Consider the following 16,001-nt stretch of genomic DNA (forward strand, 5'->3'; position numbering starts at 1 on the left):
ACCACCAACTTTCCTGTCATCTGCTAACTTACTAATCAGACCTCCTACTTTCACATCCAAGTTGTTCATACATTACAAATGACAAGGGTCCCAGCACCAATCCCTGCACTGCACTTCTGGTCACAGACATCCAATCAGGAAAGTATCCTTCCACTGCTACCCTCTTCCTCCTATCACCAAGCCAATTCTGGTTCCAATTAGCCAGCTCGCCTTGGATCCCATGTACTTAACCTTCTGTACCAACCTACCATGCGGGACCTTGTCAAATGTATTACTGAAGTCCACATAGACAACATCTATGACCTGCCTTCATAAATCTCCATAAGAACCTCCTCAAAAAGCTCAATCAAATTAGTAAGGTAGTACTTCCCCTGCACAAAGCCATGCTGACTATCCGTGACCAGTCCCTGCATTTCCAAATGTACATAAATCCCATCCCAACGGATTTTCTTCAATAATTTCTCTATCACTGTGTATGGCTCACTGTTCTGAAGTTGCATGGCTTATCCCTGCTGCTTAAGTAAAGGTACAACACTAGCTAACCTTCAGTTTTATGGTACCTCACTTGTGGCTAAGATGCAAAAATCTCCATCAGGGCCTCTGCTATGTCCTCCCATGCTTCCCATGACAACTTGTGAGAGAACTCATCTGGCCCTGGGGATTTATCAATCTTTATCTGTCCCATGACGTTGAACACCTCGTTCTTTCTACTGACCTGTTCCAGATTACCCATGGACTCACTATCTTCCATGTCCTTCTCCTGTGTAAATGCAGATGAGAAGCATTCATTTAGGATCTCACCTACATTGCTTAGCTCCACACACAAATGACCTCTTTGGTTCTAAAGGGGACCCAGTTTTACTCTGGGTACTCTTTTGCTCCTGACATATTTGTGGAATGTCTTGGGGTTCTCCTTAATCCTACTTGCCAAGCATATTTCATGGCCCCATTTCGCCCGCCTAATTTCTTTCTTAAGTTCCTTCCTACTCACTCTATATTCCATAAGAGAGTCCCTAGATCTGTTGCCTATACTTGCTAATTGTTTTCTTTTCTGATCAATATCCTTTGTTACCCTAGCTTCCCTAATCGTGCCATCCTTGCCATTTACCCTTGCTGGAACCTACTGGCCCTGATTCTTATAAGTCCCTTTTATTATGCGACTGCATTACCAAATATAGTGTAGTCAGCTGGAAAACCTTGATGTTATATACTTGTGAATGAAATGAGGAATATATTGGCCAAGAATCAGGATGCAGTGGTGAAGCCATTGCGGATCTCAAAGAAAGCTCCCCATAGAGATATAATGATCTCCGTGGCGAGAACTTCCCTTTATCTGACTACTGCTGTTGTGACTTTAGGAGATCACAAGTGTTCAGAGACCATTTGTCAGGAAGTTGTCTGAGCAGCCAATCACATTGAAAGAATTCTCACAAATGACAACGCAGGAAGGAAAAATCACAACTTTTATTTCCCCTTTGAACACTTTTACAAAGCATTAAATGGAGAAATTTGAAGATGTACACATGAATAATGTTTGAGCTGAAAATCATTATATACACACACATTTTGTTTTTGAAGTGTTATGATGAATTGGATTGTTATTGTCACGTGTATCGAGATACAGTGAAAAGCTTTGCATGCTGCCAGGCAGATCATTACCATGCATTGAGGTAGTAAAAAGAAAACAGAATGCGAAATATAGTACTGCAGCTACAGAGAAAGCACAGTGCAGGTAAACGAATAACGTGCAAGGGCTGGGAGATCAAGAATTCATCTTTAGCGTATGAGAGGTCCATTGAAGAATTTGATAACAGTGGGATCGAAGCTGCCCTTGAGTCTGGTGGTACTTGCTTTCAAGTTTTTGTATCTTTTTTTCTGATGGGAGAAGGGGGGAGAGAGGAAAATACAATAAATAAATAAACAAAGATGGGTATAATGTTTTTTAACAGCCAGAAAGTTTGGCTTTGCACACCATTAGGACCTCATACAATACACTGTAAGGTTGTCATTCTGTCTGGGGGCAACAGTTGTCAATAGCTTAAATTTTCACCAGTTCAAGAGATTTCACTTGATTTGTTTGGAGAAAATTGGAAACCATCCAGTCTGAGGTGGATCACTGAATCACTGACGGCAATTTTTAAACTGTGCCATGTGGACACGGTCATGTAGCGGTTAGCGTAATGATATTACAGCACCAGTGACCTGGGTTCAATTCCGGCCGCTGTCTGTAAAGAGTTTGTACGTTCTCCCCGTGTCTGTGTGGGTTTCCTCCGGGTGCTCCAGTTTCCTCCCACATTCCAAAGATGTACGGGTTAGGAAGTTGTGGGCATGCTATGTTGGCGCCGGAAGTGTGGCGACACCTGCTGGCTGTCCCCAGAACACTCTACGCAAAAGGTGCATTTCACTGTGTGTTTCAATGTATATGTGAACAATAAAGGTATTGTATCATATCGTGGAGATCCAAAAATTGCTGTCAGATTTGCAGAATGATGACCGAAAATCCTGAGACCCCCCAGCAATGCTGCTAGAAAATCTGGGCAAATCTAACACACAGTAGGTTAGCATGCAGATACAGCAAGTCATTAGGAAAGCAAATAGAATGTTGGCCTTCAAAGTAAAGGGGTGGATTATATAGCTTGGGAAGTCCTTCTACAGCTGTAAGGTCATTTTTGAAACCACACCCAGGGTCCTGCATACAATTTTGGTCTCCTTATTTAAGGAGGAACTTTCTTGCTTTGGAGGTAATCCGGAGAAGGTTCACCAGGTGAGTACGTGGTTTGAAGGAGTTGACATGAGGAAAGGTCAGGCAAATTGAGCCGATCCTCCTTGGAGATCAAGAACATAAAAGGCATTGTTATAGAAACATAAGATACAGAGGAGGTTTAACAAGATGAATGTTGAGAGACAAGCTCTCCCTCCACACACACATATGTACTCACATCAATACAGAAACAGTTTGATAGTTAGTTACCTGATACGTTGAACTTCATCTCAAATTGAAGAAGCACTTATTAATACATAAACGCACTTTAACAGATATGAATATGTGGTGTTGATATGCTTTTAGTTTTGTTTTAGAGATGGTTTTATAAACTATTTTAGATGTTTATCACTGTTCTTTTTGTTGTACTGATATGAACTGGTGAGAAACAGTATTTCGTTTTTTTTGTGTATGTAAATACTCAGAAAAATGACAATAAAGTAAGTCTTGAATCTTGAGAGGCTGTTTCCTTGTGAGGGAATCTGGTGCGTAGGTAGTTTCAGAACAAGGGGGCTGACATTTAGGATTGGGAAGAGGAATCTCTTCTTTTAGAAGATTGTGAATGTTTGGAATTTGCTTCCTCAGAGGCTGTGGAAGCTGAATCATTGAATATATTCAAGGCCAAAATAGACAGATTTTTGATCCACATGGGAGTCGAGGGTGACAGGGAACAGCAGGAAAGTGGAATTGAATTTAGTGAATGGCAGAACAGACTCAAAGGATAATATTGCCTACTCCTCCTATTTCTTCTGTTTTTTAAAGAATTTACCATTGCATGTTTAGGACTGATACCTTGCTGAATTACCAACTGCTGTGCAGAATTGCTGACTGGGAATATTTAGTAAATGACAAAAGAACATGTGGGGGATCGATCGGCTGGTGATCCAGTAAGGCGTAACTTCTGGTGACTGACCAGGCCACCCTTCTCTGCTGTAGTGCCATCATGGCTGAGATAGCTTTGGATAGCAGAGAAGGTTGTCAAAGGATACAGCAGGGTATAGATCATTTGGAAACTTGGGTGGAGTAATGGCAAATTGAGCTTAATCCAGACAAATGTGATGTGGTGAATTTTGGGAGGTTAAGTGCAAGAGGAAAACATCATAATAAATGGCAGGAGCCTTAGGTGCAAGAACAGAAGGATCTTGGGGTGCAAGTCCATCAGTCCATGAAAGTGGCAACACAAGTGAATAGGGTGGTAAATAAGGCTTGCGGCATGCTTGCTTTCATCTGTCAGGGCATTGAGTACAAAAGTTGTCAAATTATGTTGCAGCTGTATAAAACTGTGGTTGGGCCACGATTGGATGATTGCGTGCAGTTCTGGTCACCACACCATAGGAAGGATGTGGAAGTTTTGGAGAGGGTGTAAAAGAGCTTTACCAGGATGTTGCCTGGAATGTAGTGTATTAGCTATAAGGAGAGGTTAGACAAACTTGGATTGCTTTCTCTGGATCGTTGGAGGCGGTCAGGCAACCTGATAGAGGTATATAAAATTATGAAAAGATCGGGTAGACAGTCAATCTTTTTCCCCAGGTGGAAATGCCAAATACTGAGGACATAGATTTGCGAGAGAGGGGCAGTTTAAAGGAGATTTACGAGGCAAGTTTTTTTTTTACACAGAGTGGTAGGTGCCTGGAACACGCTGCCAGAGGAGGTGGTCGAAGCAGATATGACAGCAATGTTTAAGAGGTATTTAGACAGAAACATGAACAGGCAGGGAATGGAGGGATATGGACCATCTGCAGGCAGATGGGATTAGTTTAATTTGACATCATGGTGGGCCAAAGGGCCTATTCCTGTGATGTACTTTTCTATGTTTCTATGTTCTCTGCTTTCAGGTAAAATCCAGTTTACCATGAAACAACAGAAATTTCAACTTTCCTTTTTATAGAGCACTAATCCCCAGACTCCCTTATCCTCCTGGCTTGAGTAAACAAGGCTTGGCTCCCCCTACCCTTGCGTTTTGTGTCTTGTCAGCTATTTAATACAAGATTTAAAATGTGTTATTTAGAATTAGAAGTTGGTCAAATATAATTACAATAATAACACTGGGATTACATCACTTTAGTAGGGTAGCAAGTAGGTAAATGGTTTCAGTGGAGTTGCATGTTCATAATAAGATTGCATTATAGGTTGGAATACAAACTTTTAAACTTCCCAGCTCGAGCTTTGTGTTCAGTAAAACGAGCTAACTGCATCTGGGACCTTTCGTTGAAACTAGCTCATCATATATTGATGTCAAATGCCATATGTCAGTAAACTAATCCTTCAGCCATGCAGTTTCAGAATTTGTAGTTTTGCTTGTTTGCGTTACTGAATTTTTTTTCCGAGGGATTTTACGGATCCAAAAATTTTTGATTAACAGCATTTCTAAAGGTATGGAACAGAACGCTGGATAAAGTCTTTACCTTATGACAGCATTACGAATATAGCTCAACAGAAGTCAGAAACAAGAATGCAGAGAAGAAAGAATATGGTTAAACCCGCAAATCATGCCAATCTGTCTCTGTCCTCACAGCTTGTACATTCAGAATTTTGTTTCTCTCGGGGTTTAGTGGGTGATTAAACACGATCAATTTCTGCATTTGTGGGCTGTAAACTCTCTCCTGCACAACCGCCCTGCCCTGTTAATGCAGGGACAGTAAACCAATCTTCCTGCAGCTCTTGCAACAATGTTTAGCGTTTTTATATTTGGCTTATTTGAATTGACCTACATTAGCTGACATGAATAGTATTAATTAAGGCTATATTCTCACAATGGCCTGGATAAATAATAGCATTAGTTGGAAACCATTTCACTTTTGGGTTGCTGGATATCAGTAAATAGGTAGCAAAAGAATTCCATCATTAGTCATACATTCTTGTTGAGTGGAAAAAATACCTTGGTTTTTAAGTTGTTATTACAAGTACGAACACGATTAGGCCGCCATCCCCTCAAAGATCATATTAAATTTTTTCTCAACACCATCTACCTCCTTAACTTCCTTATCTTTAATGCCTTTGCCTCACAAAAACCTGTAGATTTGCATGTCTTGAGTTTGAAATGGCCCAGTCTCAACAAGATTTTGGAGGAGACTATTCCAGATTATTATTACCATTTGTCTGACCAAATGCTTTCTAAGATCAGTCTTCACTGGCCCTACTCCATTATTAAGGTTCCCCCCTCCTCCATTTGTACATCTCCTTAGGAAAGATATTTGAGAAACTCTTTCCTTATCAAATCCTTCAAGGCACCTCAAATAACCCTTTTCTCTTTATCAGCTGCTACTACTGCCTTCTGATATGAAAATCCTTCCTTAATCTTCATTAATTACATTGATCAAGAGCACAAAGCTTGATCTGTGGAAGCCAGCCTATTTAATTTTTTAGTCCCAGTGAATCTTTGCGATACTTATACGACTCACACAAATTTGTGAGAGAGAGTTTGACATACAAAGCGATGACTTTTTAAAAATTTTTTTGCCCCACTCAATGTGGATATTAGTGACTTCCGTACCTGGACCCCAAAATCTCTTTGCTACTACACAGGTCCTACTTTCTTACCATCCTTCATCAATCCAAGGTAGATTACGTCATCGCTTTGTATGTCAAACTCTCTCTCACAAATTTGCTCACTCTATGTCACTTTCTGCTTAAATATTTACTATTGTCCAACATACTAACTTGATTATGAAGCTCTTTTTCCTTATATCTCTGTTTATAAATCTAGGATAAAGCAGAAGCTTTGTGCAGATACTAGTGGACATCAGTTCCTGCATTGTGCCACTCTGAGTACAGACCCATTATCTGTTTCTGACCTCATCAAACCTCTGTCCTCTTCAATAGATTGCTTCTGTGCATTCTAATTTTTGTGAATCATCTCTTAATAATTGGGTTTCAGAACTAAATTACCACAGTATTGGCTCAGTTTAACATGTCACACAAAGCTGATTTCAACTCAATATTCTTCAATTCAAGTCATGGCTTGAAGAATATCATGTTGTGTAGTCTGTTACATTGGTATAGCAACACAATTGATAGCAATTGCACATTCTTAATTTAAACCCAGACAGCTGCTCCTGACGTGTTCCATTAATAAAGTTTATTTGATGACCTGGATAATTTAATCTAATACCACACCTGGTAGCAATCCAGGTCTTCACTAGAGGAAGTTTATCAAAAAGATCTTGCTCAATCCTCAATGGACAGTTGCAGATCAGTGTCGTATGGCAGCTCACTCCCTGAAACAGTCTTATTTTCGATTCTATGACCACCTCCACTTTGGTCGAATTGTAGTCTGTGCAAGATATATTTTTCTTTCTGAGGTCGTGGATGAACCTAGGCTTTGGTTTGCAACATTCCTAATTTATCAATTCTTTAAGAAGTATATTACTCCAATTATCAAGCATTTGAGCATACAAAAATTGTTTAATTTGTTTGTTGATACTTTTCTATCATTCCTCCTTGTCACCCTGTTTGCATTAACATTGTAAAAACATTGGCACAGGCTGGTTCAATGACAAAATTTGTAACCAGTTGCATAATGTTTCTGTAGTAATTGTTTAAAGGTATTTGGTGACTCTTCATTGACCTCCCAGATGCAAAAAGATTGTGGGAGGAACATGACAAGTTTCATGCTGCACCCTCCATTAGCAATGTGCTATTGTGTACAAGGTTATTGTGCGCAATTGAAAAGGACTCGAATGCTTAAATGTATACCAAGGCTTTTTTGTCCACAAGCTCCTGTCATTATGGATAACAGATTGTGATGGGGGCGGGGGAGGGCGGGAAAGAGGGTCATGGGGAAAAATGGCAGAGACAGCGAAACCCTGTGTGGGGAGAAGATTGTGGGGATAGGGACATTACAGTGGAGAGCGAGAGACAATTATTGGGTGTCCGTTGAGGGCATTCTTGGTGAAGTTAGTTTGGTTGGGTATGAGTACCTACCCATTACCTGTTTTAGATCTAATCAAGTCCATCTTCAATAGATTGCTCCGAAACATTCTAATTTCTGTGAATCATATCCTAATAATTGGGTTTTAGAACCAAGTAACCACAGCACCAGTAGTGGGCATGATAGTGGGGGCAATTGCCAAGATATTTGGGCAGGGGATTGGTTGGAAAAAGGATTGGGGTAGAGAGATTTAGGGAGTTGGTGGGGATGAGGAAATTGTGGGGATATGGGTCAGTGAGAGAATCTGGGTGGCGAGAGATGATTGGGAATAGGAGTGATTAGTCAGAGAGGAGAGAAAGATGAAGGCGGCAGATGTCTTGGCCTCCATAACAGTAGCCTTGGTGAATTGAGACCTTCTTAAATAACATTGTAACAGGCTGCAACCATTCAGTTAAGGCCGGCTTCAGAGTGCAAGGCTTATACCATTTGCAGGATTTATAAGAATTTTTGCACATGACATGTAAATACCTCTCTTGTCTGGCAGTCTCAGTGTATATGTTCATCATTCAGATGGAGAATACACAATAAAAATCGCAAAGTATCCAATCATATTCAGTGATGAACTTTCTGATCAAATCCAATTGTGAAGCGCACAAAAGTGTTTGCCACACCTCACAATTTCTAGCCCTGTGGATTTGCATGAGCTCTCAATGGGGAAAAAGGCTTCCTTTATTACACATTTTTGCCATTTTGTTTGCCTTAAGTTTCTGGGATGTCTCATTCTAGTGTGAAGAGCACTGAAGGCGGTGACATTTGTGCAACAATCAATTGTACAGACAATTAATGTAGGTGACAGAACGGCAGCTCAAGGGATGATCCTGTGTAGCTTCTCCTGGCTGAGAAATGCATGTCTTCTTCACAAATCGCAGAAGCTATTTGTGTTCCTGTTTGCCTGAGCAGGTTCTTCCTCCTCCATTCAGCCAAAAACAGCCCACGAGAGATTCAATGTGTTACATGCAGTAAATAGCTCAACAGTCCTACCATTTTTATCGAGAAGTCTGAAAAATAAAATGACAGTTTGCTCATGCTAAGTGGTAATTATTTTGGGAAACCAGAGTTGAGTGTGGAGGGGGTGGCGGAGGGGGGTGGTAGGGTGGAAAATGCTCATGACTGAACCTCCTTCCATTTCAACAGTCTCACACTGTGATTTCTCAGAGCAGTTTTGTGTCACTGCTCCCGGGAACCAATATGGTTACGAGATTTTTATTTAAAAAGAAATGATTCCTATAGACAGGTTATAGGATAAGAAAGAAACCCTAACAGGCAGTTGTTTATTGCATATCTTTGATAATGCCCTCAGGTTAGAGAAATTATTTAAAAAGAAAGAGACACTGAATTGTAAATTTAGTAGTGAAAAAGTTTAGCTTCGATCATATCAGTTGCTTCTCTGAAGTATGAGGATTTCACTCTGGCAAGTGAATAGAGTATAACCCCTTTTCTGAAACAGTTTCTGTGTTTGGTGCTGTTGGGATATAGAGATTCAGAAAAGGAACATGACGCTTTACTCACTTAGGTGTGATGTTCCTTGTTCTTTAGAGGAGGTTAATCTTCTCACTCATTGAATCTGTTACTTCGTAAGTCACAATTTGTCTGTACGGAAAGGTGTGTGTTTTACTGAAAGCCTAATGTAGTTTATAATCCTGAAAACACAGTGTCATTTTCCACCAGATGTTGAGGGTAGTAAACTCCATCTCATCACCAGGTAAGTAAGAGTGGAGTACAAAAAAGTCAAACGCAAAGGACACAAAGGTTACGAGATTATAAAAGGACAATGAATGTAAGGACACTTTATTTGAATGCCCTTAGTATTCGAAACGAGGTCAGTGAACTTGTGGCAGAAATCAGTACAAAGGGATATGATTTAGTGGCCATTACAGAAACGTGGTTGCAGGGTGGAGATGATTGGGAATTAAATACCCAAGGGTATCAGGGAATACGGAAGGATAGGCAGGAAGGTAAGGGAGGTAGGGTAGTGCTCGTAATTAAGAATGAGCTCAGGGCGATAAGATATCTTTATTAGTCACATGTACATCGAAACACACAGTGAAATACATCTTTTGCGTAGAGTGTTCTGGGGGTAGCCCGCAAGGGTTGCCACACTTACGGCGCCAATATAGCATGCCCACAACTTCCTAACCCATACGTCTTTGGAATGTGGGAGGAAAACAGAGCACCCGGAGGAAACCCACACAGACACTGGGAGAACGTACAAACTCCTTACAGACAGTGGCCGGAATTGAATCTGGGTCACTGGTGCTGTAATAACATTACGCTGACCGCTAGTGAGAGACAATATAAGATCTAGAGAGCAGAATGTTGAGTCCATTTGGGCAGAGATTAGGAATAGTAAAGGGAAAAAAATCACTGGTGGGAGTTGTCTATAGGCCACCGAATAATAACATCACAGTAGCACGGACAATATTTGATGTATGTAAGAATGGAACGGCAATTATATAAAGTGGAAAAGGGTGGCTAAAGTGAACATAGGTCCCTTGGAAGATGAGAAGGGGGAATTAATATTGGGTAATGTGGAAATGGCCGAGGCCTTGAACGACTATTTTGTGTCGGTCTTCACAGTGGAGGACATGTCTAACGTGCCAAAGAGAGATGTTATGGATGCGCTGGGAGGTGAGGACCTCGATACAATCACTGTCACTAACGAGGTAATGCTGAGCAAACTGGTAGACAAGTCCCCTGGTCCTGATGGGGTGCATCCCAGGGTACTGAAAGAAATAGCAGAAGTTATAGTAGAGATGTTTGTGATAATTTACCAAAATTCTCTGGACTCTGGCCGGGTCCCGGTGGATTGGAAGACAGTGAATGTCATGCCACTGTTTAAAAAAGGATGCAGGCAAAAGGCAGGTAACTATAGGCCAGTTAGCTTGACATCTGTAGTTGGGAAAATGCTGGAAGCTATCATTAAGGAAGAAATAGCGAGACATCTTTTATTGGTTTTGGTTTATTATTGTCGCTTGTACCGAGGTACAGTGTAAAACTTGTCTTGCATACCGATTGTACAGATCAATTCATTACACAGTGCAGTTACATTGAGTTAGTACAGAGTGCATTGAGGTTGTACAGGTAAAAACAATAACAGAATACAGAGCAAAGTGTCACAGCTACAGGGAAGTGCATGGCAGGTAGACAATATAAAGTGCAAGGTCAAACAAGGTAGATTGTGAGGTCAAAAGTCCATCTCATAGTATAAGGGAACCGTTCAATAGTCTTTTCACTGTGGCATAGAAGCTGTCCTTGATCCTGGTGGTACAGTATATGCCCTCAGGCTCCTGTATCTTCTGCCTGATGGGAGAGGAGAGATGACCCAGGTGGGTGGGGTCTTTGATTATGCTGGCTGCTTCATCAAGGCAGCGAGAGGTATAGACAGAGTCCATGGAGGGGAGGCTGGTTTCTGTGATGCACTGGGCTGTGTCCACAACTCTCTGCAGTTTCTTGTGGTCACGGGCAGAACAGTTGCCGTACCAAGCCGTGATGCATCCAGATAGGATGCTTTCTATGGTGCATCAATAAAAATTGGTGAGTGTCGAAGGGGACATGCCAAATTTCTTTAGCCACCTGAGGAGGTAGAAGCGCTGGTGAGCTTTCTTGGCCGTGACATCTACATGGTTGGACCAGGACAGGCTATTGGTGATGTTCACCAATAGGAACTTGAAGCTCTCAACCCTCTCGACCTCAGCACCATTGATGTAGACAGGTGCATGTACACAGTTCCCTTTCCTGAAGTCAATGACCAGCTCTTTTGTTTTGCTGACATTGAGGGAAAGGTTGTTGTCATGACACCATGTCATTAAGCTCTTTATCTCCTTCCTGTACTCTGACATCGTTATTTGAGATACGGCCTACTACGGTGGTATCATCTGCAAACTTGTAGATGGAGTTAGAGCAGAATCTGGCCACACAGTCATGAGTATATAGGGAGTAGACTAGAGGGCTGAGGACGCAGCCTTGTGGGGCACCAGTGTTGAGAATAATCGTGCTGGAGGTGTTGCTGCCTATCCTTACTGATTGTGGTCTGTTGGTCAGAAAGTCAAGGATCCATTTATTAGAGGGAAGTGTTGAGTCCCAGGTCTTGGAGTTTGGAGATGAGCTTGCTTGGAATTATAGTATTGAAGGCAGATCTGTAGTCAATAAACAATAGTCTAACGTAGGTATCTTTACTCTCTAGATGCTCCAGAGATGAGTGTAGGGCCAGGGAGAGGGCATCCACCGTAGACCTGTTTCGGCGGTGGGCGAACTGCAGTTGGTCGAGGTTGTCTGGGAGGCTGGAGTTAATGTGTGCCATGACCAGCCTCTCAAAGCACTTCATGATGGTGGATGTCAGAGCCACTGGTCGGTAGTCATTAAGGCATGTTACCTTGCTTTTCTTCGGTACCAGGATGATAGTGGTCTTCTTAAAACAGGTGGGAACCTCAGATTGAAGCAGGGAGAGGTTAAATATGTCTGAAAATACCCCTGCCAGCTGCTCAGCACAAGATCCGAACAATCGGTCAGGGACACCATCTGGACCAGATGCTTTCCTCAGGTTCACTCTCCGGAAGACTGATCTTTCATCCTCGACAGTGACCACGGGTTCAGTTGCATTGGAGGCTGTCAGTGTGGGTGGTGACAATCCACTTCCCTTCTGTTCAAAACATAGAATGCTCACCAGGAAGGGATGCACAGTTGTTAACTATGCTGCCCGACTTTCTTTTGTAGCCCATTTAGCGTGTAAGCCCTGCCACAACTGACGGCTGGTCTGGGACTCTATTTTGAACTGCTATTGTCTCTTGACATTCCTGATAGCTTTCGAGGTCATATCTCGATTTCTTGTAAAGGTCATGATCACCAGATATGTGTGTAGTAGTCCTCAACTTCAGCAGGGAGTGGATCTCCTGGTTGATCTATGGTTTCCGGTTTGGGAACACCCTTATTGTCCTCTTGGGTACACAGTCCTCAACACAGTTGCTAATAAAGTCTGTGATGGTGGTGACATACTCATCAAGGCTGGCAGCTAAGTCTTTGAACATGGACCAGTCCACTGACTCAAAACAGTCGTGTAGAAGTGGATCTGGATAGAAGTGGTTCCATCAGGCAGACACAGCATGGATTCGGGAAGGGCAGGTCCTGTTTGACAAACTTACTGGAGTTCTTTGAGGATATAATGAGTATTGTGTATAGAGGGGAACAGGTGGATGTTGTGTACTGGGATTTCCAGAAGGCATTGGATAAGGTGCCACATAAAAGATTTATCCATAAGATAAGGATGCATGGAGTTGGGGATAATGTATTAGCATGGACAGAGGATTGGTTAACCAATAGAAGGCAGAGAGTTGGGATAAGTGGGTGTTTCTCTGGTTGGCAATCTGGGGTGAGTGGGGTGCCGCAGGGGTCGGTGCTGGGCCTGCGACTGTTCAAGATGTACATTAACGATTTGGAAGAGGGGACTGAGTGTAGCGTATCTAAGTCTGCCGGTGACACTGAATTGAGTGGAAAAACAAATAGTGCAGAGGGTGTGGAGAGCCTGCAAATCCCTCCATCACCACAGCCTTCCTTTAATCTACTCCAGCCCAAATATCCTCTGTTCCTTGTTCCATAAGTCCTGTCCTTTTGATCAGTCCTGATTTTGAAACCTCCACAGTTGGGGGCTGGGGTTCTGGAATTCCCTCCCTGAACCTCTTCACCGCTTCTACTTCTTCTGAGCCATACCTTAATACCTACCTCAACTGTGCTAATATTTCCATATTTGGATCTGGATCGTTTTGTTTAACATCCCAGTAAAGTACTTGGGAAATTCTCCTGTGATAAAGGTGCTACATAAATGTAAGTCAGCACTTCTTGCAGGAACAGGCAATAATAAGTGTTGAATTGGTCTATCTATATAACTGAATGGAATAAGGATTGCTTGTAAGTATTTACTGTTAAGGCAACATTTAATATTTTGTCTCTGTGCTAGTCTTTACAAAACAGTGAACCTATTGGGAAAGAGCAACTTTACAATTACTTCCACATAAGTCCCAGTGAAAATGCTTCTCCAATATTTCTTCCAAAGTCTAGAACTGATTATGTAAATGACTGCTTATGGAGCTTCTTATTGGAGTTCAGTAACATTTGAAATATTGTTAACATTTGATTCCTGGAAGGTGGTAGAACAGTCTGGTTGTTGCAGGAAGCAGCTTTGTAAATACCTTCAAAGGAAACCTATTTAACTGCCATTGCAATCAGAACAATTCTTCCCCCAGAGAATGCAATATTTAAATCCATCTTTATTTTGTTTCAGCCAATATTGTGTTATTAAAAAAAAACAAATGTTCTCACAAGAGATTACTGGAGACAAAGTTACTTAGAATATCTGTCATTTACTGAAAATGATTCATGTTCTGAAAGAGTTAACTCTATTGTCATGGAAGGAGTTTCAAAGTGGCTTAAGATGCAGTACTGTTCTGTATTCAACCGAGTATCTCTATTACTGAGATTACATAAGGTTGCATTTTATTAAAGCTTAATAAATAATATTCTTCCTAGCCAGGTGAAAGAATATTGTTTTAATAATAGCTCTGATTAATGCTTGACAGAATCGAACAATGGTCATTGTTCATGAGACCTGCCCACCTCTGGATTGCCCACTGAATGAACACATTCAGCCAGAAAACAGATGCTGTAATGTATGTCGTGGTAAGTATGACTGCCTCAGTTTAATATTCCAGTCACCTTTCTGTGGCAATTTATAACGCGGGTGCTTATTCAGACTCAGTTTTCTTGACAACATTTGAAATGCTTTGGCTTTAGGACAATACAGACAGCAGAACAAAGCTTTGTCCAATAACCCTTCACCAAGTACCTCAGCATTCTCTAAAAAATGAGACTGCTATTTCACACGTGACATGGTTCAGTACAAAGTAAAGAGAAAAGGAGCTATCTCTCCACTTTAGTGGTGTTGGTTGAGTAATAATTGCAGACCAGGAAATGCCCTTGAATTATCTGCAGTAGAGGTTACGAAACTCCATGTTGAAAGGAAAAGAACTCTGAATGTTCATCCTTAATTTGAAATGTCACCAAAAACATATTTTTAAGACCAATAAAAAAGAAATGCAAAGTTTAGATCACTAAAAGAAAGGGAGACGGGCGAAAATAGGTGTTTGTGTTTTGTCTCTCATAATAATAGGTGGAATTGAAGGAGACGCAAGAGACTGAAAAGTCTCTTGAGTCCAGATGAAGGGTGTCATCCCAAAATGTCGATTGTCTGTTTCACTCCACAGATGCTGCCTGGTCCGCTGAGTTCCTTCAGCATTTTGCTTGCAGGTCAGATTAAAGCTTTGGGTTGTAATAGAACATAGAACAGTACGGCACAGGAACAGGTCCTTCAACCGACGATTTTGTGCCAAACTAATTAAACTAATGGTGCATAATTTCACTAATCCCTTCTGCCTGCACATGGTCCATATCCCTCCATTCTCTGCATATTCATGTGCCTACCTAAGAGCCTCTTAAGTGCCTCTATCATATCTGCCTTCACCACCACCCCTGGCAGTGCATTCCAGGCACCCACCACTTTCTTTGTATAAAAAAAAACTTATCCCACACATCTTTGAACTTTCCTCCTCTCAATTTAAATGCATATCTTCTGGTATTAAACATTCTGACCCTGGGGAGAAAGATACCGGCTCTCTACTCTATCTATGCCTCTCATAATTTTATAAACTTCTATCAGGTCTCCCCTCAGCCTCCGCCGCTCCAGAGAAAACAACCCAAGTTTGTCCAACCTCTCCTTGTAGCACCTGCCCTCTAATCCAGGCAGCATCCTGGCAAACCTCTTCTGCACCCTCTCCAAAGCCTCTACATCCTTCGTATAATGGGGTGACCAGAATTGAATGTTATACTCCAGATGCAGCGTAACCAGATTTATGAAGCTGCAACATAACTTCCTGACTCTTGAACTCAGTGCCTCAATTAATGAGTGCAAGCATGCCATTTGCCGCCTCTGCCACTTTATCAATTTGTGTGGCCATTTTGCAGGGACCTATGGACTTGGACCCAAGACTCCTTTCTTGTTTTTGAGTTCTACCCATATAGACTCAGTAGATGAGCCCTCCATTATGTTCTTTGAGTGCAGCTGTGAAGTTGTCCCTAATTAGTGGTGTAAGTCCTCCTCCTCCATCTCTTTGAAAACATTGAACCCCTGGAACATTAAGCAGCCGTCCCTGTCCCTCTCTCAACTAAGTCTCTGCAATGGTCACAACATCATAGTTCCATGTATTGATCCATGCTCTAAGTTCATCTCCCTTACCCTTCATACTCCTTGCATTGAAGTAAACA

General features: G+C 41.7%; 1 protein-coding gene across 4 annotated transcripts in view; it reads left to right on the forward strand.

Annotated features, from left to right (window-relative positions):
• The window catches only part of LOC127577901 (protein kinase C-binding protein NELL1-like), a 626,741-nt gene that overhangs the window by 152,278 nt on the left and 458,462 nt on the right, over positions 1 to 16,001 (forward strand). For all 4 annotated transcript variants that reach the window (XM_052029546.1, XM_052029549.1, XM_052029547.1 and 1 more), the window contains exon 11: positions 14,261 to 14,360. In XM_052029546.1, the coding sequence (XP_051885506.1) occupies positions 14,261 to 14,360 (100 nt within the window). The remainder of the gene's footprint in view (positions 1 to 14,260; positions 14,361 to 16,001) is intronic.

This window comes from Pristis pectinata, chromosome 14, assembly GCF_009764475.1.
Source record: "Pristis pectinata isolate sPriPec2 chromosome 14, sPriPec2.1.pri, whole genome shotgun sequence".
In the NCBI taxonomy this organism is placed as follows: domain Eukaryota; kingdom Metazoa; phylum Chordata; class Chondrichthyes; order Rhinopristiformes; family Pristidae; genus Pristis; species Pristis pectinata.